Here is a 26,490-nt window from a genome sequence, read left to right on the forward strand (position 1 = left end):
TTTACTTGATGCCATTTTGAAAATGAATTGTTAAGACAGCAAGGTGTACATGAATACGAGACAAAGGCAAACAGAAATTCGACATATATTAAGACACTTTTAGTAGAATGTAGAAGATGTGAAGGCTAAGCGCATGGCATGTAGGCTTAGTGGCAACATCGATTACTGACAGCTGTCAATTAATAATGTCCAATTGGAAATATTAATGCCCCCTACTGAACCGGCGCAAAATGCTCGTGAAATTTTTTCACACCGCACAGTTTTACTTTACAGCCTGCGCCATTCCATTAATAGTGAAAAAATCTTGTGATGGCAAAGGTGAGTGTTTAAATTTCATAAAAATTGCATATTTATGGAGTATAAAATGTGCTGAATATGTTGTGATATGAAAATAAATGGAAAACTTACATAAATATGTGTAATTTTGCATTGAAAAAACACTGAAAAATATCTCGACATTGGAAACGAAAAGTTCTTTCTTCATGTGGCGCGGTGAAAGGGGTCGTCGCGAAAAAATCTAGAAATAGCGTGAAAAAAGTGTTGAATGCTAAAAAAATAAAATTAAAAGTTGCAAAAACATCAAATTACAATGAAAATTGAGATTTTTAAGTTGAAGGACATTTCTGTTGGAGCCTGAGAAAAGAAAATTACTTTCAAGGACAAATGAGCATTGACAATAGTACTATGGTTTTGATTGCTGCTTTAAGGGGCACGAGGCTTTTCGTGCATGTATTTGTACGCGTGCCACAGTAGTATTCGCTGGGTGGTGGTGGGCTTGCTTGCTGGTAGCAGGCCACAGGGCCTTCCGGAACACGAACTGATGTGTAAAATACTCGTTAGACATTTAACAGAATGCGGAGGGTGGCCGAACGTTCCTTACACTGATTGTCTATCCAGGGTCGAAAATTTGCTTACGCTTTAACAAATAGGAGGTCGACTTGATCTGGATTGGGCATAATGTATGGAAATATTTAATTTTTTACTACTGCTATGTTAGCGCTGTAAAAAAAGTTATTTCATTTTTATAATACGGATATTGTTTTTTAATACAAGTAAATTTAGCTAGTTTATTTAGATGCGCGGATTCAATTACAAAACAAAAAGGGCGAATATTTAATAAACTAAAAAATAATAGAAAATCACGGCTTAAAAGCAGTGTACATAAAGAATGGACAAGAATTGCAAGAACCAGTAAAGAAGCAAGTGCAAAAGGACAGAATAACAGATATTCTCACACACATATGAATTATACATACGTGATGTCAAACCATCGAGATAGGTAATTTCAATAATTCGAATACCGCAACGAACTGTGCAGCACACAGAGTTGCCAGAACCTTGTGTGTTACACTTTGAAGGTTACAGGATCGCTGGTATGCGCAGACTAACGAGTGGACACGTTTTATGTTAAACGGCAAACTATTTGGTTAATTTATGAATTAATGAGGAACTTTGGAAAATACTTGTAATATGTAAATAAATTAGTTTTTATTCCACAAAGTTTCAAGAGGGCTTAACTTGTATATATTTTCTGGGAAATTATGTGTGTACGTTCGGCGCGCAGACAAAGTGCTAATTCAAATATTGATTGATTATGGAAAAAAATGCTTATGCACAAGCTGAGCAGTGTTACAGAATCTACAAATCATGCAATAGATTTTTGCCATTTGTCTCTATCCAACTACTCGCAGGTGCATAAGTTATTAAACTCCTATAATAATAAAAAAGTGCGCTACATTTAAATATAAAAGCACGTGTTGCGAAGCAACTGAAAATATTGAAATGTTGTGTTTAATGAAGATAACAAAATAAGCAATGTACTTTGGGATTGATTTGTACGAACTTCAAAAGCTTTCGTATGCTAAATATCTAAGAAGATTTCTTATGTACTTGAATTCCTCAACCTCATTTAATACCCGGCACCTCATATTTATTGCATGACAGATATGTACATACATATATGTACGCTTTTGGTGCAACCCAAATTTATTTTTGATCTAGGATTGTATTGTAACAACTATGTATATACCATATGTATGTACATAGCTTTATACAAAAGCATAAGTTTATGTTTGTACAAAATTACTATTTAACACGTGCACATTTCAGAATAATTGTAGTGTGATGCTCATATACTCCGTACAATCTGTACAGATTAAGGCCGAGCTTATCAACTAATTTGTTGCGTGGGTTTTTTCCTGAAATGGAATGGAATATGCCGGGGAAAATTTCCATCTGTTTGCCCATGAATTAAAAAAAAGGGTTATAAGGGGGGGTAAAGGTGGTATTCTACTTTCTAAAAGAGGAAACCTCACCGGTAGCAGGGTTATAGTTTTTAAGTTATTTGAATTCAAAATTTGTAAATTGACCAAGAATTCTCCTATTTTGGTTATTTCAACGAGCAGAAGTGCTGCCAGACATCTTATAAATAAACATAATAAAACATTTTAGAAGATAATAAATAAATAAAAATACAAAATTTTATAGTTTATTTATATATTATATACGTCTAGGCATATATATAGGTATATTTAAGGATATGTATATATATTTATATATATTACATATATATGTTTTATTTAAAAAAATATCAAATATTACAATAATATTTTGATATATAAATGTATATATATTTATTCATATAATTTACATATTATCTATGCTTTACATGGCAACCCGTTGTCAGCTTTAATTTCTGTTCCGTTATAACGGTGTACACAGAAAGTAATTTTGGACTAATGGCCTCGGGTGACGGTCAAGCATTGTTTGACAAGAACTTTATATGTGTGCGTGTCGGCTGATTGACGCTAATATCTAAAATTTTTGATTTTCATCATTCAAAAGCCGACAACAAGTATGTGTGACACGACGACACCCGACTGCACTAACACACACAAAGCTCAGTCAAGCATGCTGGACCGTCTCCCGAGGCCATAATATTCCGCGAGAAGAAACCGATGAACTTGCAAGGAAAAAAATCGGTAGTATAAATTAAAAATCGGTGAAAGTATAAATTAAGTGACAAAGATAAACGGCAATGTCAGATGTCAATAATATGCGTGTGGCGGTATGCAAAGTCCTATTGTGCCTTCAGAACGAGAGCGTGGTTCCCAGAAGCTGTGGAGCGCGTCGGTGATTGATGCACGATACACGCATGAATATATCTATGGTGTATTTGTGATGGGACTATTGGACAAATTCTTTTCCGGGTTCAATGCCACAATACTTGCCTATGGTCAGACTGGTTCTGGCAAGACTCACTATGGAGACTTGGATGAAAATGCAGGGGTTATACCGCGAATAATGTGCGATATCTTTGAACGCATTAAAACGTTAGAAAGTGAATATGACTTCGTAGCGAAACAAGCCATATAGTTGCTCCTGATATAACTCCATAAAAGAACAGAAAAAAGTTGTATCAGGAGCAATTATATGATTTGTTGTCAGATCAGCCCCGTGAGAAATCTATTGTAGAAATGCGCGAGAACCGTAATGGCATTATTATGCCAGGATTAACCGAAAGCCAAGTCTCATCGGTTGACGAAACAACAGACTGTCTTATGCGTGGCTCATCAGGCCGCGCTGTTGCGGCTACTGCCATGAATGAGCAGTCATTGTTTTTTCACTATTACTGCTCATTTATGGCAGTAGCCGCTTCGTTTTAATGCGATTTTCACTATCACCGTTGAGGCCACCAAGAAAGACGAAATGTACGTATAAGGACAACTAAAAACATCTACTCAAATGCAATTATAAGCCTTGGGGAAAATTTCCACCTGGTTACCCATGGCTGTTAAAAAAAGGGTTATAAGGGGGGTAGAGGAGGCATTCTACTTTCTAAAAGTGAAAACCTTACCGGTAGCGGGGTTATAGTTTTTAAGTTATTTGATTTCAAAATTTGTAAAATTGACCAAGAATTCTCCTATTTTGGTTATTTCAACGAGCAGAAGTGCTGCCAGACATCTTATAAATAAACAATATAAAACATTTTAGAAGATAATAAATAAATAAAAATACAAAATTTTATAGTTTATTTATATATTATATACGTCTAGGCATATATATAGGTATATTTAAGGATATGTATATATATTTATATACATATATATTTATATTAATGCTTGATTTTAAGTAAAGTATGTTTGATTGTATGCATTTTGAGTTTACGGACTTGTATTTGGTGGGTGTATTTAGATTTGTATTCAAACAAAAAATATTAGCTATTAATATTTCATACATACATATATATGTTTTATTTAAAAAAAAAATAAAATGTTAATATTTGATATATATATTCATATACAGTGCACTCGCGGTAACTCGAATAGCCGCTAAGTCGAACGACGTGCTAACTCGAACACATTTTTTCCCCTATTGACTTCTTTGTAACTCGATCAATAAAAAAGCGCTATAACTCGAACAAAAAAACAAATTTATTTGTACACACATTCTTTTCAAACATGTACATTTTATACATAGATACATATGTAATAGTATATGTAATATATATAAATTATATGTATACTAGTGTATTGTCCATATGAATATTTCGGCGTTAATATCCCGTTAGTTTTCTGGGAACAACATCTTGCATTGACCAAATTGCTTTAAATTTGTCATTTGTAGTGTATCAGTGCACGTGAGTAATGGATCGTAAAAGGTTGAAGTGTTTAACATTAAAAGAGAGGGCTGAAGTCCTTAACAAAATTAAACGTGGACGTAGTGTTACTTCTCTAGCGAAGGAATATGGGGTAGCCAAGTCCACCATAAGTCTTATAAAAAAGAAAGATAAGGCAATTTATGGCTTGCACTAACGCTACCGGCAACCATAAGCTTAAACTTCTCGTTATTGACTAAGCAAGAAATCCTCGTGTTTTCAAAAATTTTAACTGTCCGGTGGAGTACAAAAATTCCAAATCAGCCTGGATGAATTCGTTCGTACCGCAGGTAAAATCCAGATTCATTAAAACAATTTTTTTAACCAAGTTAAATGACTTTAATATTTAGGTAAGAAAATATTTGAAAGATGGGGGACTACCTGAGAAGGCTCTTCTTCTAATTGATAATGCCCCATCACATCCCAACGAAATCGAGTTAAAGTCCGAGGATGGTTTAATTTTAACTATGTTTATGCCGCCGAATGCGACACCATTGATCCAGCCAATGGACCAAAATGTAATTCGTATAACGAAACTGTACTACAGAAATTTCCTACTGGCTTCCATTTTTAACAATCGATCGAAAAATCGATATCGATGACTGTTTTTTTAACATAGCACACTCAATTGATAAGTCGAACAAATTCGATAAATCGAACAGCGCCTGTTTTAATTAGTTCGAGTTATCGCGAGTGCACTGTAATTTATTTAAAACAAAAATACTTCATTAATATTTAATACAATGTATGCATATTTTATTTAAAAAAAGAAATAGCGCTGCAGGCGAAAATCGCCTCATTATTCTAACAGAAGAATATGTGGAAATTATGTTCCTACTCGTATGTTGCTTCGCGTTCACATTGTTTTCTTTGCTTCTGGCAGCACTCCATTTCAGCGATGCTTTTTAGTTATTGTTAACTTGGCTGGCATATTTGGAGTTTGCAACTTAAAAATGCAATTTAAATTGTTAATTTATGGAATATATCAATAAAAAGTATTAGAAATTATTATTAAAATAAATTTGATAAGTGCACTTATTGTATCAAAATTTGGTGAAGGTAAAAAAAACAAATTTTATTAACAAATAACTTAAAAACTATTATTAACTGAATTGTGTTGGTGCCAGCTTTAGAAAAATAAGTACTGAATCAACATCTGCTGTGAGTTTCATTGAAAAATTCGTAATATTTCTCACAAAGTGACGGGCAATCAGAAAGAGTCCTAGCCTATGCCGGTTCCAAAGGTTTTCATAAAAAATATTTTTGTGGCAAAAATGCTCTGGGAAGCTTGCAATTGTGTGCTGGCGGAATAAATTTGTTAAATGTATAATAAATATATTCAAAATGTATCATAATAGAATAAACCAATTTTTAATGTTTGCATATCCGTTTTGACATCGGCTTCAAAAACCTCTAGACATTCATACATGCATATGTACATACATATGTACTATATATTGACCTTGACTCCGTGTTTATAAATTTGTCTACGAATACAAGTGTGTTGTGTGAATGTAACATTTAAAAATTTTTTATCCGCCAAACATTATTAGTTATTTCTTTCACGTTATTTTCCATCTTTCAATCCAATAACTGCAATAGAACGTAATTTACACGAAAGATGTTCGGATTATTGCACATTCAGTTGTCTAACGACATAAATTGGTGCACATAATGTATACATACATAGGTATCCATAGGTAGGTAGATGTGTGTATAAAATATCTGTTATGTACATACATACATATGCACATCTGTATGGGGAACAGATGCGCCTTTACAATCAGTTTCAGCTGTCACTTGCGGCTACGGCTCTGCACTGATGCTTCGGGGTTACGTTACCTTTCTTGCTCTATATTTTATTGTTGTGCACGAAGCCATCCTCAATTGTGTAAGAATGTTTGTATGTATCTACAAATCAAATAGCTGCTTGAGTACATATATGCACACATTTAATGTCGCTCAGTGTTTGAAGCTGCTTGGCACACGTTGCGTATACGTATTTTTCTCATTGTTTGCTGCTTCTCGTTGTTCTGACCGTAAAATCTCATATATACATATGTATATATATTTTTTTTTTTTGCTTTTATCGCATTAGTTGGGCGATCGGTGGCGTCGGCTGCTGCTAACTAATTTTTTCATAATTATTAGTTCCGCTGTTACTTTACGTGGTGGTAATGTGTTTCCCCCATTTTAGTGTAGGAACTGCACACGCTTTATTAAGTTTACTAGTTGAAACGTTGCGTTGTCGTATGCTCGTTAGGTGAATTGTTAGCTTCCTCAATTTGTTGTTAACCTTTTCTCCCCTTAGAAAATACAGTAACCCCTAAACATTCGTCACTAATGGAATCAAAGGCTGTTGCTATAATCAAAGCTCTCACAATTATCGACTTTCTGTACTGAAGATGAAATAAAAATCATATATTTATATTGCACCATACATTTTCATTTTATAAACGCAAAAATTTACTTTAGAGGCACTAAGGTAAGAACGCGTTTCTTATTTTTTGCAAATACATACATACGTCCATATATGTACAAAATAATAAAATCCCAATGATTTGGGCAGTTTTGGCTACTGTTATTATTTTTTTTTATCATGTATTATATTTAATATTAATTTAAATCAAAGTTTCAAACTTTGTAGCACATTTATAAAAATCCTAAAGCTTTCGTTAAATTTTCAAACCTTTTAATCAGAACAAGAAAAAAATATTGGGTACACAGTTATAGAACTGGGGTATGAAGTTGTAGTTATAAAAAATTAGCTAAAGCCCATTAAGTTTTAGTATAATAAGGTGCAAGTTTGAAGTGGCTCAAAGTTCTCTTTAACTTTTGATAATATTTTCCACCGACGGTGTTGCACATATTCTCCATAGAGAGGACAATTTGCATTCGTTGCATTGATCGTTGAGATATATGATTTTTGTGATAAAATAATCTATATTTTTATGAAAAATTTATGATTCCATTATTTTGTATGTGTATGGATACTCTATACATGGAAAGAACATAGGAACTTGAGTATGTATTGCTGAAAATTGTACATCTATTTTTTAAAATGTCTACTTGTTTGTTAATTTAATAAAAAAAGTCAAAGCTTGAAAAAAAACTTACAACGAATCAAAAACATTTATAAAATTGTAATTAAATGGTGTAAAGAAGGAGATTTCAAAAAACAAAAAGGAACACATCGCTCATTTTCTGCAAGAGTCATACTGCAAAAACTGTTTTTTTAAACATCATGAAGGGAGGGAGGTATAGTTAATTGAAAAACTTTGAAACTGCATTTTGCAAACTTGCCTAAAATTAGCTATATTAAACAAAACTCGGCTAGCAAATTCACCATCTAAAAAACAAGTTTTTGAATTCGTAGAACTCTTGTAATTTTTAAATTATTAAATTAACCTTTATAAACCCTGTTGAGAAATAATAAATATTTAAAAATAATATTTATTTATTTGAGATATGTATTTTTAGAAATCATATTTTAGTCGCTCGGAATATAGTTGTACCTATGTACCTAAAAGAAATGTGTTCGGGTGGTTAAGATATTTGGAAAAACTATATCAAGATCAGATTTGGTCCATACTTGGAATATAATTAAACCACTTAATATTATAAATTGTGGCAAATGCGTTCTTTTGAAATGACTAGGGGTTTTTTTGTTTCTTTTTTTTTTTTTTTTTTTTTGATGGCTCAGCCAGTTTGTTTAATACAAATGTATATATTTATAAGATACATTCAATGACTTATATTCTACTCAGCCAACCTGGCTTAAATGATCGACCGCGATCATGAATTGCAAAGTAAATATTGATTAAAAACTAATTAGCTACGCTTACCTATATACACCTGTGGTCGCGACCAATTGCAAAGTTTTAACTTTTTTTTTTTGTAATTTTTTAAATGTTTGTTTTGGTTTTATGTTTTTTTAATGTGTTTTTATTTTATTTTTAATTTTTTTTTTTTAATTTCTTTTATTCTTATATTTTTCTTCAATCTGTTCTTATTATTCATGTTTTTTTATAATTTTTTTTGTTTGTTTTTTATTTTTTTGTTTTTTATTTTTATTTTATTTATTTATCTATTTCTTTTTATTTATTTTATATATGTACATATACATATATAGTTTTTTTTTGTTATTTTTTTTTTTAGTTTTTGTTATTATTTTTTTACCATATAACACAAAGCTCCAAACAAACTGTTTTTATTATAATTTTTTTTTTTTTTTTATTATTTACATATTTTTTTTTTTTTATTATTTATGTTTTTTTTTAGTATTAATTTTTTTTTTTTTATTTATTTTTTTATTATTTTTAAAATTTTTTTATTTATTTTTTGTTTTTATTTTTTTTATTTATTTTTATTTTTTTATTTATTTTTATTTTTTTATTTATTTTATATGTATATGTACATATATATAGTTTTTTTATTGGTTTTTTTAATTTTTATTATTATTTTTTTTACCATATAACACAAAGCTCCAAACAAACTGGTTAAATTATTTATTTACTTTGCAAGCTTCTATTCTTAAATTTTTGTTTCTTCTCTTTTGTTTGCCTTTTTATTTGATGTTTTCAATAATTTTTGTTTCTTCTACTTTTGACTCTGCAACACAAATTTATATACGTAAATACATATACTATCTTAACATTTTGCATATTTAATGCAATGTAAAGAGTCTTTTATTGCAATTATAGTCAGAGATCGCAATGGCGTGTGGTGAATAAGAAACCAGATGTACTATGTAAGCATGTAAATATGTATGCATGTTTGGACAGACGGCGCCCCACTCTTTGAATTCTTTGCGTGTTTTTTGGTTGCGTGTAGATTTTTAAATTTACATTAAACATGCTTTAGTTTCATGCGTTTAATATTTTTAATTGAGGTTTCGAGTGCAGGCTAATTTATAATTGTATTTGGAAGATTCTTCACTGGTTCACTTGTACGTTAATCATGTAGAGATGTTTTTGCATTTTGCTGGTTTTTTTGTTTTTTGTTTTTTACAAAATTGTTTAAAGCCTAATGATTTTGTATATATGAAAAAAAAGTATTAAAATTCAACGATCAAATCAACTAGAACTTGCAGTTATTTTTATTAAAATTTGAACATCAAAAAATGAAAACATTATTAAGAATATGGTCGATGGATTTGAGGCGACATCGCAGTGGTCTGCAGGCGAAACGGTGCCACATGTCACACATCCACAGAAACAATGAAATTATTCTAAACAAAATTTTCTGATCGCATAAATTCACGAAATTTCTGCTTTTAATTGACCGTCCCGATCTTGCGATATTAAAGATAGACACCTAACTTACAAATCGGCAGCAATAGCTTTGAAATAGGCAATGAACTTAGGTAACTTGGCGTTGTGATTGTCATACAAGACAGGATACAAGCTGCAAATAAATCTTACTTCGCGCGTACAAAACTGATGAAGTCGAGATTACTTTCTACAAACCAGAAACTACGAATATACAAAACTCATAAGACTAGCACTCACATACGGGTGCGAAGTCTGGGTGCTGAAATTCAATGAAACCGATCAATTAATTTTGAAATTGGTTTGAAAGAAAGATTCTAGGGAAAATATATAGACCTGCACCACTCGAAGGCGGTACTTAGCGCATTCGGCAGAACGACAAGTTAGACACACTTATCAGGGGTGCAAATGTAATCAGGTACATCAAAGCGCAAAGGATTCGATGGTACGGTCACTTTCTACAAATGAGCTATGAAAAAGATCTTTGGAACAAATCCACAAGGCGAAGGAGAAGAGGCCGGCCAAGACATGGCAGCCGATTCTACGTTACCGGAATGACTCGGGTTTTTCCCGATCAAGGGCTGCCGCCCCAGTAAACTAGCACTGTCTAGTGTACCCTACTCCACCCGTAGGGCCAAGAAAACGATGGAGAGATGACATGGAAGGCGACCTTGGAGCTATAAGCATCTCTGATATCAAACGAAAAGCTGATAGCCGAGTGACGATGAGGCGAATTGTAATGAAAGCAATGGTTCACCCCGAACTGCTGTCATGATGATGAGATCTTAACGATAGAGTACTTATAGTATATGGAGGTAATCGAATCGATTACAGCTGTAAAACTCAAAAACCTTGTCGTGATTAACGCAGCAAAGTAAAACACAAATTTGTATTGAAAACCCCCTCAGTTATTAACAGCGCCTGAAGTATCTTGTAAAAATATATAATATAAGTAATTGAGCTATTACTGTTAATAAAAGGTGATAAAATTGAAATATTTTTCCCCAATAGGTTATTTTTTATATATAATATCACGTGTGACTACTGTCAGATTAAATACATAATTTTTTCAGTATTTATTGGCATTTCATAATGGAAAGACTGACGCCTCTGTGAAGAGTTCATCGTACGCTCAGGCCAAATTATGGAGTTCAGCGATGAGGCCCATTTTTAGCTTAATGGCTACGTCAATAAGTAAAATTGCCATGTTTGGCTGAAGAGCAACCCAAGCCATTCAAGAACAACCATTACATCCAGTGGAAATTAATTTGGTGCGGCCTATCGGTTGGAGGAATCATCGGATCATATTTCTTCAAAGACGAGGCTGGCGCCAATATAACAATGAAATGGCGAACGCTATCGCGTCATGGTAAAAAACGACTTTTTGATGCCGGAGATTGAAGCCCGTGATCTCCACAACAATTGGTTGCAACAAGACGGCGCTACCCGCCATTCAGTCAGTGAAAGAATGAATTTACTGCGTCGTCGTTTCGGTGAGCAATTTATCTCTAGTCCCGGGCCAGTGGATTGGTCACCAAAATCGTGTGATCTCAACTCTAAATGCTTTGTGGATAAACCAGCTTCGATTGAGACATTGGAAGCCAACGTCACTAAAATTGTTCACGAGATACCGACTGAATTCCTCCAGCGAGTCATTCAAAATTAATGTTTACGGATAGCCGAATCACAGCGTAGTTGCGGCCAACATCTGAAAGGGATTATCCTTAAAAAATAATTGTCGCAAAAATAATAAAGATTGCCTAATCAATTTGGATTTTCGTTGTTTTATTTCAATTTAGAATCCGATAACTCTAAATTGATCAACCTGTACAAGATTTAGTGTTAGGCCAACAATGTTGAGTTAATTCCCTTTCTACTCTCGTGAACGCTTTTTTTTGTGTTTTACAAAAGAACTTTTTAAATTGTCGATTCCCTCTACGTCGAAAGAATGCTGGAAGACGTTCTGTCAGCTGGATGAAGGCAATCTACCGTGTTTCAGAGAGAGCGGTATACTCCTGCCCAATTCGGTTCGTGTTTTCCTTACTCTTTCACGGAGTTTAGTAAGAACGGGAGGGTATTAATATAGACTATGAGTTGAACCTTCAAGGTTTCAGTAGAAGGTATTCCATATTTCATTGCTTCGTTGTTACACTTAACATTTTTCCGGTGAGTCAAAAAAAAAAAAACAAAACAACAGCTTTTAATCGAACGATCACTGTGGATGTACATAGTTCAACCATTCCCTCGATTCAAGTCCGGCCGAGAGCTGTCAGTTTTCAGCAGACTTTCCACAAATTTTTGGAGAATATTTTATTCCTTTTCAGCAACAACGGCAGGTCGACTAGCAACACCCCTTATGCAGTTTGCAAGAAAAATGTGTAAGAAGTTGGCAAAGTAGCATCACTGTATACATATTATCCTCAAGATATAAACCTCATCAGTATATAATTTCTAGACAGTTCCACAAGTTTTTTTTGTTTTTTTTTAATTTCCGATTTCTAAGAAGAAAATTTGCCTCCAAACAAAAATAAAAAAATAAATTGGCATGTACACTTCTCGTTAGGTGTTTGGCCGAGCTCCTCCTCTCATTTGTGGCGTGCATTTTTATATTGTTCCACAAATGGAGGACCTTTCAGTTTTAAGCCGAACAGCCTTTTATGAGGAGCTTTTACATCACGGAAATACACTCGGATGCTTGTCGAGGCGCGTCCACTATTAGAAAAACTTTTTCTTCATTTTGGTGTTTCATGGACGGAATATCGAACCTTCGTACTCCCGAATGGTAGTCACGTTCCATTCCATTCGGCTACGACGGCCGTCAAACAATCAACTCATTCACAAAATCCACTAACGTTTTTTCTACTTCCTTCCGTCAATCTAGTGCACTATCTGAAAAATGTCCAAGTGACAGTAAAAACCGAACTAAAATATTTTCAAGCCAGTACGCCAAATAGCCGAATTTAATGTTTTACAAGCAGCTTATTGCGTTTCTACTTGCTGTTGATTATTTAAAAAATCGCAGTAGTCAATGTAAAAATTTCTACAGGCCATTAATATTTTTATTAAACGTACGATTGAAATCAAATTAAATACAATTGAAACCGAGTGAAAAAATAAGTAAAGAAAAAGCTAAAATTCTGTATTTTTTTCTAATAATTTTGCAGACGTTGGGTGTTTAATAGACTGTTCACTAAAGACCCCAGCTATATCAACAGCAGCAGCGGCTATATAAACTGAGTATTTATTATACAAAGGCTTACACGGAAATATTAGAGTGATTTTCTTTAAATGCACTAAAATAAATACAAAATAACGAAGCAAAAGGAAAGGAGAAAGTCTTCGTTACGCAGTGAATTGGGCGCTTTGGCAAGATAAGTTGGAAGTCATAAGGCGGTCAATCGTGCGCTTCAACGCTTAAGGTCGTGGGCATATCTTCAACAACGCAAATTCAACCAACAAACTAATTCGCTCATTATTCATCCAGTTGGTTATATGCATAGACCCAAAAAACGGTTTTCCGCTTAAAATCCTTGGAATAGAATTCAAAGGGCAGGCAACGACGGCGACTATGCAACTGCATCCAATAACAAATTTCATCAGTTAATCAGAAAATAAATGTGTGAACAATAATTACGATTCTACAACTCTATATACACATACATATATCTGAATAGTATTCAACAATTAATAACGTAAAAGAAATTAATAATCAGGAAGCAGCGGTGTACGCAATCGAGAGAAGTAGAAGCAGAGCGCGACACACGAAAGACGAAGAGTCGAAGGAATTTATTGTGCGTAGCTGAAAAGAGCACACAAAAAGCAAATTTAAACCAGTTTTAAACAGAAATAACAAATATTTTAATTATACACTTAATAATATACATTACAATATTTTATTTTAAATCATATATATGTATAACAAAACACAAATAAGTTCAAACTAAAAACAAAACAAAAACAAAAAAAGTACTTTGTGAAAACCAACGTTTTGTTGGTAATTAGAATTGCAAATGCAAAAAACATAATAAAAACAAAAAAAAAAAATCACGCAAAAAAGGCGATTGATCGAGATTAACTAGCCCAAGTGTGAGCCTAAACACGCTCTGCGTACTGAATATAATCTCAATCTCAACGATACCCATAAGAGGCTTCAATTTGTGCTTAAATCCGCTTTTGGATTTTCGTGCAGAAATATTTAGTGCCACCAGTGGTTGCAAAGAAGTCTGAAAAAAGGCGCCATTTTAAAGCGAAAGCAAACACATAAAATAATAAAACCAAAAAACAAAACAAAAAACAAAAAAAAAAATAAATAAATAAGAACATTGCCAATCGCTGAGCTGAAACCCAAAACAAAAAAATAAATCCAGTGGAATTTCGTATACTTTTGGATACTATTGAGTTGCAGAGCAAACAACAACATCGGCATACAACGTATCAGCTGGCGTACATCAATCTTCTATTCTATTAAGACTTTACTCGCAAAACAAGCCATTTTACTAATTGACGATATATACATTTACGACAAATATTTTTCCAACGTTATTTTGCCTATTTCTTTATTGAAAGCCGTTTAGAAGCAAACTTTGTTCCCACGAATTCGTAACTTTTTCGCGCATTATTCTTATCGCTTTTACTACTTATATATAAAATATTCATCGTTTTAGTTTATGAAATCGTGTCGAGCTGGTCATTTACACACACATATATTCTCATAATTTGCAAAGATACGAGCGCCATATTTGTATTATTTTAAACTAAAACTAAAAAAAAAAACCAAAGCCAAATCCTTAAAATACAAAGGAATTCGGAAAAAAGAGAAGTCTCACAAAATCAACCACCAGAATATCAAAATCTCTGAACAAAACTAATCAAACTTGAACTTGAGAAGAGGGGAAAACCATAAAATTTAACTCAACAAAAGATTTAAAAACAGAAAACCTTAATCTAAACCTATTTAGAAAAAAAAAACACACACAACAACAAAGAACGGCATTTGCCGCATTTGCCTAAAACAAATCACCGAAACTCCAACTTCCGTTTTTTGCCGCCGGATATTCAAAAATACTACAAATATATTTAATAATAATTAAGACAAGCAATTGAGATTTGCACGCTTTACGAAAACCTCTGCATTCTTGAAAACTCTTGTCCGCTTACACGCATTTGTCAGTCGGCAAGCGAAAGTTTTTGCGCTTCAATTAATCTAATTGGGCACTGAGTATCGTGTGCGCATTTGAATTTTTGCCTTCAAAGCTAAGCTAATTGCTGAATTTTTTTCTTTTGAACGCGAGCGCAAACGTAAACGCCACTTATGGCATCACTCGAGGAACAACCAATTTCTACGATCACCGCCATTTCCACCTTTGATCCCGCTACCACCAATACCTCTACTGATATCACTTCGACCACATCCAACAACTCTTCCGGTACTGCTGTTGCCAACTCACTGGTTGGCAACTCGCTGGTGTCAGCATTGGAGCCCGATTTTGGCATTAGCGCTTGTGCTGAGAAGCAACTTCTGACCCCCATCGTCAATAATTTGAGTGCCGGAGGCAACAACACAGGCGCGTCCAATATTAATACGAACGCTACGTCTACTGGTGTGGCTGTTGATTCTATCGTGGAGAAGCTTGTGAGTTCGCTAACACTGGACATGGACAACGAACCGATTGGTAGTGGCAACACAACGTTGTCACGTGAATTTAACGGTAACGGAGTTGTGGCCAGCGATCATAAGAGCGTGTCTTCGCGTTCGTCCTCCTTGGCTGGTACTATGTTTAGCGAGGTATTCGAGAATAAAGGCAGCGATTTGGAATCGGGTTCGCTTGAGGATTCGTGTGGCTCGTTGGGTGCCGATGGCATGGACAAGAATTGCAAGATCTGCAGGTATGAAATATGCGAAATGCATTGCTTCATTTATATATATATCTATTTTACACTTCCTAATGATTTCATTTTTCTTTAACCTTTAGCTCGCGCTTAGTATCACCTCGTGTGCTCTCATGCCTCCATGTTTTTTGCGAATCTTGTTTGTTGAAATTGCTTACAGACGAGTCGAATGGCAATTCCTCATCGGCTTCATCCACTACTTCGACCGCTGGAGAACTAATGCCACCATTGAAATCTGTTATCGAGTGTCCCACTTGCAAGCAAGTGACTATGGTAAGTTTCGCCGACAGATGCCTGGATAAATTACAATTTTACGGGTCTTCATGAAAAAATGCAGACAATAAGGAATTTTTGATGAAAATTTAAATTTTGTATATTTACTGGGAACGGAAATGCGCCTAAAAATATATTAATTTTTCCAGGCATAGTTTTCCATCTGAAAAATAGAGAGTCGAACGCAAAGTGGCCCAAGAATGTAGTGCGTAGTGTGTTGAGTAGTGAGAAAGAGGTTTAAAGCCTCTTGAGTTTTAAAACGACCACTGCTAATTCTTATGCCAAATGATTTACCTTATTCGAAATATTTGAATAGTTTTTTCACTAAGGTTTGGTCATTATTTTTGTAACTAAATTTCACTTATTAGGTTAACGAGACAACGTATTATTTTAAACATATCATATTTTTTAATCGTTCCTCTTACCCTTTCAGATCGGCTCCAAGGGCATTGAATCACTGACATGCGATTATATTTTGACCAATATTCTTGATCTCTCCACCATCGAATCGGAGCAGCTGTCGTGCACTTCTTGCAAGAGCAAAGAGAAAGCCATATCACGTTGCAGCGAGTGCGCCAATTTCTTATGTAGCGGTTGTGATAATGCCCACAAGTATATGCGTTGCTTCGAGAATCATGAGGTTGTCAAGCTTGAGGACTTGCAGAAGGCTACAGCCGACAAACCATTGACCATCCATAAGCCGCTATTCTGCAATGTGCATACTGCTGAAAATCTAAAGTATTATTGCTTCAATTGCCAGATTCCGGTTTGCAACGATTGTTTAATTGCCGATCATAAAGGTAGTGAGCATCATTACGATCTTATCGCTATGGCCGAGAAGTCGGTGCGTGTTGATGTCGAGAACTTGATGAAGGAAGCTAAATCAAAGGTTAGTTGCTTACTGAATACTACAAGTTTTGTTTACTTAATATGATGCGTAAATTTGTTTTTTTAAACAATTTAAAAAAAAAATATTTTAGACGAAAGTCAAAAATAAAACTTGCGAGTAAAGATAAAAAGTCATACTGGTAAATTTTGTCCGTGAAATCTATGCTTAAAAAATATAATATCTCTTAGATTAACTGCAAATAATATTTTTTTAATCTTCATTTTTTGACCCGCGATTGTTATTCTCAACTAAAAGAACACATTTTCGCCTGTAAAATGTGCCTATTTTGCATTTAGTGAGACATTTTCAAGAGTTCTAAAAAAAAGCTTTAATGTTTGCAAAAAATCTGTCGCGCTTAAAAAGTTTAATATCAGTATACGAATTAAAAAAAAGGGCAAATGTTTTCAACGAAACTCTTGATTTTGAAGAGTCAAACTCTTGGGTCAGCAACGGTCTTCATTAAATTTCTAAAGGTCAATTTTATTTTCATCTTAGGTGCAATATTGCGATGCTGCTGCTTCAAATCTATCCAGCGCTCTCACTGAGCTTCAATCTCAACACGATTCGGCACGTGCCCGCATCGAGGAGACCTATCAGAATTACAAGAAGATTTTGGAAAAATGTCGCGATCAATCACTTACCGAATTAGGCAAATTGCACTCGGAACGCGAACTTAAAATTATGGATTTGTTGCAGAACATCGAGAACACCAGCGGTAAAATCGATAGCACCTGCAAGTTTACGATGCGTGTACTGGAGCAGGCCAATGGCGCCGAGTTTCTCTCAATGAAGATGCTAATAAGCACTCAATTTATAAATCTTATTAGTAGTACACCCAAATGTGACATTAACTACTCGCTGACTTTTGACACGAAAACCGAGAAGTTCGAACAAGTCGCCCAGGAGACGTTCGGAAAATTCCGCACCGAATCCACGCCTCCTTCACCGAAGGAGAGTACACCGCCACCAACTTTACCCGGCATGCCACCCACCATGATGAGCAGCCGTAATGGTGGCATGAATACTTGTGGCTCACAAGGACAGTTGGCTGGTGGCAGTTCTGTTACTGCCAGCAGCCCAATATCGCTGCCTACATCCATGCAGAGCTCTTTTGATGGTGATTTCTCGGTACTAGGCAATGGATTCCTAATGCCCAATGTGATGGCTCCTGATTCCCCACCACATCAGCCACCCACTTTGCACCATCAAATTTCGCAACAGCAACAACTACCACTACCACCACCAAGCCAACCACCAGTACATGGGGTTAATGGTGTTAGAGGCTTCGAAGGTGGTGTTAATAACTGTGTCAATGCTGTCGGTATGTCTGGTTCAGGTATTGCCAACGGCTTGAACGCGCTTACTGGCGGTCACGGTCCCATTCATGGCCACAATCAAGGCCAAGGTCATGGTCACGGTCATGGCCATAATGCTGGTGGCTCCAATCCGCTGAGTGGACCTGGTAATAATTTAAATGTTGGTTTGAACAGCAATACATTGGGCAATGGGATAAACGCGTCACTTAACCAAGGCCTCAACGGACTCAACGGTGGTACTAGCGGTATGAACGGCGGTCTTAACGGCAACCTCAATGCTGGACTTAATGGGCCAGCAAATAGTGTCGGTGTTGGTGGTGGTGCACCACCACCAAGCGCTTACAACAGTATTCTTGAGTATAATTTGTCACGTCTTGCCAGCCTAACTGAGGCAACACCAGATGTTGCTCTAAACGATGCTTTAGTGGGCCCAGGTGCTGGCGCTGGTGGTCACCACCAGGCGGTAGTACCAGCATCGTCATCGCAAAATCAACAAATCTCATTGGCAGATATACTCTCAGGTGATCAGCGCGCCTTTAACAATTTACAAGCACTTGCCAAAATGGGGCTCAATAACAATGGTAAGTACAATTGCAAAAATATGGTCTTATAATCGGAATGAGCAAAATTGGGTGTTTTTATTTTTGACGATTTTATTCTCTACTATGAATTACTACTTCTGCACTACCACCACCACGACCTAAATCACCTACCAGCTATAGGTTTATTGCACTTTTGAGTTTGATATCCGATTGATTTGAATATTTCATAACAGGCTGAAGTTGAAGCTTGTTTTTTTTTTTTTTTGGTTAATTTGTAAACTGGCTTTCTAGGGTGTTATCGCTTTTAAAAATTTGCTAAAAAAAGTTGTTTTAAATATAATTTTTTATTTCTGCCTTTGAATTTTCAGAATAATTAGCTATGAGAGCTAGAGCTCAAAAGCTAATTTCGTTTACTTTTTCTCGAAATTATTTACAATATAATATGTGAGCTATTATTAACTATATCCATAGTTATGCCCAATTAAATTGTATTTTTTCGCTAATTTCATTAAGAATATTTCTTAAATGTAAAAGTTTCTGTAATTTAAGTTATTTCGCTTTTAGTTTTTTTTTGTGATTTATTTCCTGTTTTTCTTGATTTCTATTTACCTTTTTATCCTTTTTATTCTTGCATTTTATTTTTGATTTTCAAATGGCTTCTACACTACTACCACATCAACTACTATCACCATTACTGCTATTATTACCACCAAATTCCTTCAAAATTTGTCAAACGTCCTTGCGCATCGCTCCGTTTGGTTCCGCTCTGCCTAATTACCACACCATCCACACAAATCCACAAACCAATTAAATAAATAAAAAAATTAAAAAAAAAACAATTACAAAAAAAAAAAAAAATGCCAATGTGTTTGCCAACTCACCACACCACGTCGAATATTATTTACCTCGTCGTCTCGTTTTTTGTTGTTGTTGTTGGCATAATACAAGTAGATTTTCACACAGACATGAATCAGCTTTTATCGAGCGGAGCTTCACCCGGAATTGATTGTATATTACCAGATTTCTGCCTACCCGCAGCCACATCGCCCAGCCTCTCAACACTTGGGCCACTTGGTGCTGGACCCGTCGACGAAATGTCCATTGCAAATTTCCATGCTGGTGCCGCACCAGGCACAACCAACATCGTTACCGGGCGCAACAAAGCCACACCAATGCAGATTCGTTGCAAATTCGGTTCACTTGGCACCACCAAAGGTCAATTTAATTCACCACATGGCTTTTGTTTGGGCGTGGACGAGGAGATTATTGTCGCTGATACGAATAATCATCGCATTGAAGTTTTTGACAAAACCGGCACACTGAAATTCCAATTTGGCGTACCTGGCAAAGAGGAAGGTCAACTGTGGTATCCACGTAAGGTGGCTGTCATGCATACCAATGGAAAATTTGTCGTCTGTGATCGCGGCAATGAACGTTCACGTATGCAGATCTTCTCAAAATGCGGACACTTTATGCGTAAGATTGCCATCAGGTAATTTATTGCAATTTAACAAACATACAAAATAAATACTTATATCCCATCTTACGTTCACCACTTCAGATATATTGATATCGTCGCTGGCTTGGCCGTAACCTCGAAGGGCCATATTGTGGCTGTAGATAGTGTTTCTCCAACAGTGTTCGTCATATCGGAGGATGGTGAACTGGTGCGTTGGTTTGATTGCAGTGACTATATGCGTGAACCTTCGGATATTGCCATACGAGGTAAGACGGTGTAGAATATTGACGCAAATAATTTGGTATGCTAACTAAACTTCTTTTAGACAACGATTTCTATGTATGCGACTTCAAAGGTCATTGCGTTGCTGTCTTCCAAGAAGATGGTACTTTCCAATATCGCATCGGCAATGAGAAAGTCACTTGCTTCCCAAATGGTATTGATATTTCCAATGCCGGTGATATTTTGATTGGTGACTCACATGGCAATCGCTTCCACGTAGCCTGCTATTCGCGCGATGGTATTTTACAATCGGAATTTGAGTGTCCACATGTTAAGGTGAGCCAATTGAAATTGTTTTTAAAACTTCGTATGTCTATTTCAGCGAAAAGTAGTTCTGTTGTCTGCGAAATAGCTCTTAATATAATATTAAAGAGCTGCACCGGAAAAAACAAATGTGAAACTTTTGGATATGGCAATAATCTGATGGCCCATCGAGCTCAATAGTGACCTGTACTTCCTGTTGTTATCGTAACAGCTTTAGCGTTCCTCATTAGTTATGGGAAATGTGCTTGGCCGGATATACATAAATCCGAGTCGTTTCGATAACGGGGATCAGACCGTCGTTTGTTAGTTAACAGTAATAGAAGCCCCGCTAGTGTAGGGCATATCACCGGTCGTCTTCGTCTAGCTCATCTAAAGGTAGGCCCAGGAAACATGCTGTTTCGACGCGTTGGGTCAGTCCGTCGTCGTATCGTTCTCTTGCTAGATTTTCTGTGCTGCTGTATACTCGCAGTGTGCACGAAGATGGTTGTAGCCGAGAAAATCTTTCTCCGACGTAAATTCTTTTGCTTTTTAATTAGAGTTATTTTCTGGATAAGAACAAATATACACACTCAGCTGTCGCCTCTCTTGGCCGAGAATTCCCATACATGCTAAGTCATGTGTGCCGATATTGCGGTTTTAGCAGGGTCTAGTAGTGTGATCGTTTTCAATCTTCTTGTGTATATTGTTTCGTTGCAAAGAGTGGAAGCTGGAGTGCTGTTGTATTCTTTTAGCTTGCCTAGCAGCGAAAGAGTTTATTGAGTCGTTTACTGTGTTAACCTGCAGATCTCTGTGTATGTTGTCGTTCTGGACAAACCAAGGTGCTTTAACGATATTTCGAAGCACGTTGTTTTGAGAGCGGTGTATCGTCTCAATATTACTTTTACTTTAGTTTAAGAACCTGATTTTGCTTTCGACACTCAGATTTGTGTGTTCTGCCGATAAGCCAATTAAGTTTATTGCATTTTATATTAAGCTCAGCCGCTTTAATCTTAATGTGCTTCCCCCATTTCAGCTTGGCGTCTAGCGTCATGCCCATGTACTTTGCGCTGTAAGCGTGTGGAACGTTTAGTGAAAATATATCGATAATTTTTTTGTTTGTAAAGTTTACGTGTACTGATTTTGTGTCATTCGGTGCCAGTCCATGCTTTATTCGAAAATACTGATCATTGATATAGGCTTCTAATAGATCTGTAATCTTCATCGGAAGTATTGTTTTAAGTTTATAAATTAGTCCCACGTGCCAGACTTTGTCGAACGCCTTTGCGACATCGAGGAAAATGGCGAAGCAGACGCATTTTTGCTCCAGAGCTTCTTTTATTGTAGGGACTAGGGGTGGCAAATAGCTTCTCAAAAAGTTTTCCCAACAGTGGAAGTAACAAAATTGGGCGATAAGAGGTTGCATCATTTGTGTTTTTTTCCTGATTTGGGAATCAAAATTTCCGAGAATTTCCATTGCATGAAATGCACGCATTCATGATCACTGAACTTCAGCTGTTATTGCTTAAAAATCGCAGCTTTTCTTCATTTTCTGCTTAGAAATTTGAGAAATTATTTCCAAGAGCGTAAATAATTTATAGCGGGGGTTGGATAAAGCCATCAATTGTTTTATGGGGTTCAAATATCCTTTCAAGGTTTTGCGTGAAAACTTTAGACTTTTCGATATCTCTTTTTGCCCATACTTGAGAGTTATTTGCTTTTTTAGTTGGAGAATTGTGGATTATTGGTTTCTTTATGTTCGCTATGGCTTTCCAAAGAGAATAATATAATAGAATTATCAGAAACCCTTGTGTTACTAGATCAAATACGGTTGCTTTAATAAACATTTTCCTCCGCAAAAATTATTGCCTCTAATCAAGTGCACTAGACTATACATATATAAGAATTTTCTGTAACAACAATTAGCCCCATCAAATTTCAGACAGTGTATGTACGTAGCCATTGAAGTAAACTCTGAACAAAAGTTATTTAACAAATTTCTTATATTTCATTGCCTTTACCATTGGCACTGGCCTTTTAATCTGCGCGCCACCATATTTCTCTTTACCTTTTTTAGATGGCTCGTTGCAGGTAGATATTATATTAGAAAAAAATTTTAACGTCCTTCTGTCACGCGAGGACGAAGTAAGAAAAGGAAAATATACTTATAAACCCTTGAAACGGGTGGGTTTTTGTTTGAATAACTGTGAATTTTTGTACAACTTATATTACTTTGAGATTTTCCTTAAAATTTTTTAAATTTTATTTTCTTTTTTTTGTTTTGTGTGTTTGTGTTTCTGTATAATAACCCAGTTAAATTTTGTATTCATATTATTCATATTGCTAAAATTTGCTTTACTCTACAAAAGGTTTCACGCTGTTGTGGCTTGAAGATAACCTCCGAAGGTTATGTAGTCACTTTGGCCAAGAACAATCACCATGTGTTAGTACTTAATACGCTCTACGTTCACTGATCGCAAATCAAAACCACAACTAGCAGTTGTAGCAGTATAAGTGCCAGCAGCAACAGCCATAATAACACCAGCGGCAACATAAACACTTTTCCAATGAATGTATCCAACAGCGGCATTGGTGGCAGTGGCGGTGGCGGTGGTAGTGGCAGTGGCAGTAGCAGCGCCAGCATCTATGAAAATGGTGCTGGCTATAGTATTGTCGCAGGTAATAATGCTACCATCAACAATAGATACACATCGAATAGCGGCAGCAATAATCACAATACCAGTAAAGATCATCACCACGCTTATCAGCAGCAGCAGCAACAATACAACCACCAGCAGCCGCATAATCACCATCATCATGGAACTCACCATTATCAGCAACCACAACAACAGCATCAGCACAATTTGAACAGTGTTGGCAACAACACCACTACCAGTAACATTAGCAGCGCCGTTCACAACAACAGTCAAACGCATAGCGTTGGCAATGCGCTACAACGTCCAACAGAGAATAAATCAAGTCTCTGGTTGATGATGAATGGTGGAGGTGGAGGTGGAGGCGGGGCTGCCAACAACAGTGGGCAGCACAACATAGGTAGTTGTGTTGGTGTTGCCGCAGACAGAACTTTGCCACAACCACCACCGCACGTGCAACACTAAAATTCTACCAATGTCGCAATCAGCAACGCAATGAATGGTCGGAGAAACGGTTTTAGCAGGTAATTGCTGTAGAGCAGCCAAAATAAACCATACATACATACATGCATATGTATAAATTAGCCAGTGAAAACGAATTATTCGATTACTAAGAAATGCCTAAAATAAGTAGAGATTTTATCTCTTCCAGAATACGATTTGTGAGTAAAAAATGCAAATGAAAAGAAACTATAGCAATTAGAAAAAGAAAAATAATGTATACAAACATACACATAAAAAATACTTGATAACACCAATACACAACACTGCGCATAGACAATTTGAAATCTCAAATAAAGAAAATAACAACTTTAAAATTACGAAATCCCCCAAAAAAACAAAACAAAAAAAAAAAGAATGGAAGTTATACGCAGCTTGTTTCTTCTAAACAAAAAAAAAAAAACTAAAAAAAGCTTTTAGCATACAAATATATATTGTTTTTGATCTCTTCCAAGTTTTATTGCTTTTTCAAATTTATACCACTTTTATATTGAAGAAACAAATTTACTCAAAGTGCGTTGGGAAAAAACGAATGAATCTTTTTTTTAATTCGCTTTTCTTTTACAGATTACCAGAATACTAAATAAAATTTAATTTATTTATTTATTTTTGTTTTTGTGAAATTTGACAAAAGAAAAGCTTTTGAATACAAAAATATGTATGTTCATACAAAGTCTATATGCAATTGTCGTAAGCCATTAGAAAACGTGGTGCGCGGATTAGGTGGGTAGTGTACACAAGCTGAAGTGCAGAGCAGCCGTCAGGTGCTTCTTTTAGGAAAGGACAAAAAATACGAAAAAAAATGCCGATAACTATTTAATACATCTATTTGCTATTTCACAAGGCACATTCCGAGGGAATATTTAAAATAAATTGAAAGAGTTTGTGGTAAAGCAGAAAAAATTAAATGAAGATAAAATGGCAATGGCACAATGTTAAAAAATTTTAATTTTCTTAAAAAACAATAATAAAAAAATAAGTGTTGCCAAGAATAATTCTGTGATAAAATTTAAGCGATCGAAAATGTACCAGCAGTTGTTATAGTTTTGAAATCAAACATTGGTTTTCGCTGGAACTAAATTAAGCGCATAAAAACATGAATAAAAAATTAGCTTTCGCAAAAAATTAAATAAACGCAAATTAGATGTTTTTGTATACGTTTAGCATTAGCCTGACGAGCACACAACCTCCGCTACACTATTTGCCTAACCGACGCATAGTAAGCATACTTTTTTTATATAACTGTTTTCAGACAATGGAATTGCAATTGCAAGAAACCAATTTTCAGGCATATTCATCCAATAATTAATTTGTATTCATCTGAAATAAGCATTTAGCACTGACAATTTGTTTAGGTTTCCACTTTTTTTATTTGTTGTTATTGATGTTGTGACAAGTGATTGTCAAGTCAACATGCAGTGCCACCATAGGGTGCTTCATAGTCATTTTTAATTTTTAAATTAAAAATAACTTAAGCTTTTGTTATTTTTGAAAACAAGCAAATTCTTTATACACACATACATATGTATATATGCCTGTGTATATAAGGTTATGTAGGTTTTACCATTAGGTTTTTCTGCTATTTTTATATAAATATATCATTTTGAACAAAGCAAATAAAATTTTAAAAATAAAAAATCTAAACCAAAATTAGAAATAGAGTGACGTTGAAAACTAAAACTACGACAAATGCATAAAACTAACGCAGAAGTGGGGAAAGTGAAAGATCTTTCGATTGCGCGTATCATTCTGCATTTTTTTTTTCTTAACTTTTTTGTTCTTCAAACGGTTGGTAAAGGAAAAGCAATACTAAACTTCATATATATACACACATATAGTATAATTTTTGTTACAACTACAACAAAGAAGCAAATAGAAAACGAATTCAACAACAACAACAAAACAAAAACAACATAAAGAAGGCTGGTTTTCCAAGACATTATTATTACCTAATATTAAATTAAAATTTAAATACTAATTATTATATTACATTTTAAAACAAAGCGAAATATTTTACATATTTTCTTTTTGCGCTGCATATTTTAACGTTTATTTGAATCCGACTTTCTTTGTGTTAAATAAAACTTTTTTTCGTATTGAAATTCAATATTAAATCTTTATACACACACAAACTGAAAACAACAACAACTTAACTTACATACAAAAATGCAAATGCAAATTTGTAAATACTTTACTTTTACAACGTTGGCGGTTGGCGACAAATTCCATAAAAAATGAATATGTTTTTTTATTATTATTATTATTTTCTATTTAACAAAAGGCCTTTCGTTGCATCCGCCCCATTTTAATATTATTAATATTATCAGTACATACTCTATTTTCTTCTTCCTGTTTTTTAGCTTTTGCAAACTTATTTTATTAATTGTTGTAAATGAAAGAAAATCAACTAAAAACATACCAGCAACTTGCGTGTTTCAAATATTTTCTTGTCATTTTTTGTATTATAAATATTTTTAACTTTATTTTATTTTCATATTACGAATAAATAGAAATCTTA

The 26,490-nt window shown here is 34.9% G+C and overlaps 3 protein-coding genes across 10 annotated transcripts; all 3 read left to right on the forward strand.

The window, feature by feature from the left end:
- The first annotated feature begins 230 nt into the window (after positions 1-230).
- On the forward strand, positions 231-23,300 carry LOC129239583 (B-box type zinc finger protein ncl-1). 8 transcript variants are annotated; one of them, XM_054875177.1, is made up of 9 exons: positions 231-318; positions 13,092-15,813; positions 15,900-16,089; positions 16,523-16,978; positions 17,474-18,875; positions 19,788-20,328; positions 20,398-20,561; positions 20,621-20,853; positions 23,187-23,300. In XM_054875177.1, the coding sequence occupies exons 2-9, from the start codon at positions 15,239-15,241 to the stop codon at positions 23,289-23,291; spliced, it is 3,666 nt and encodes a 1,221-aa protein (XP_054731152.1). In that variant the 5' UTR covers positions 231-318; positions 13,092-15,238; the 3' UTR covers positions 23,292-23,300. The 8 variants fall into 8 exon arrangements, with proteins under 8 accessions (XP_054731152.1, XP_054731154.1, XP_054731155.1 ...); XM_054875179.1 differs by lacking the exon at positions 231-318 and adding an exon at positions 12,911-12,995; XM_054875180.1 differs by lacking the exon at positions 231-318 and having other exon boundaries at positions 13,003-13,164; positions 14,592-15,813.
- Positions 3,070-3,375, forward strand: LOC129238109 (kinesin-like protein klp-19). The gene has a single exon (XM_054873149.1). The coding sequence runs from the start codon at positions 3,070-3,072 to the stop codon at positions 3,373-3,375; it is 306 nt and encodes a 101-aa protein (XP_054729124.1).
- Positions 23,301-23,384: 84 nt separating the features above from the next.
- Positions 23,385-23,936, forward strand: LOC129238110 (probable serine/threonine-protein kinase fhkB). The gene has a single exon (XM_054873150.1). It carries the CDS (start codon positions 23,385-23,387, stop codon positions 23,934-23,936), a length of 552 nt encoding a protein of 183 aa, XP_054729125.1.
- The last annotated feature ends 2,554 nt before the right edge of the window (positions 23,937-26,490 follow it).

The sequence above is a fragment of the Anastrepha obliqua genome, chromosome 2, assembly GCF_027943255.1.
Source record: "Anastrepha obliqua isolate idAnaObli1 chromosome 2, idAnaObli1_1.0, whole genome shotgun sequence".
Classification (NCBI taxonomy): Eukaryota; Metazoa; Arthropoda; class Insecta; order Diptera; family Tephritidae; genus Anastrepha; species Anastrepha obliqua.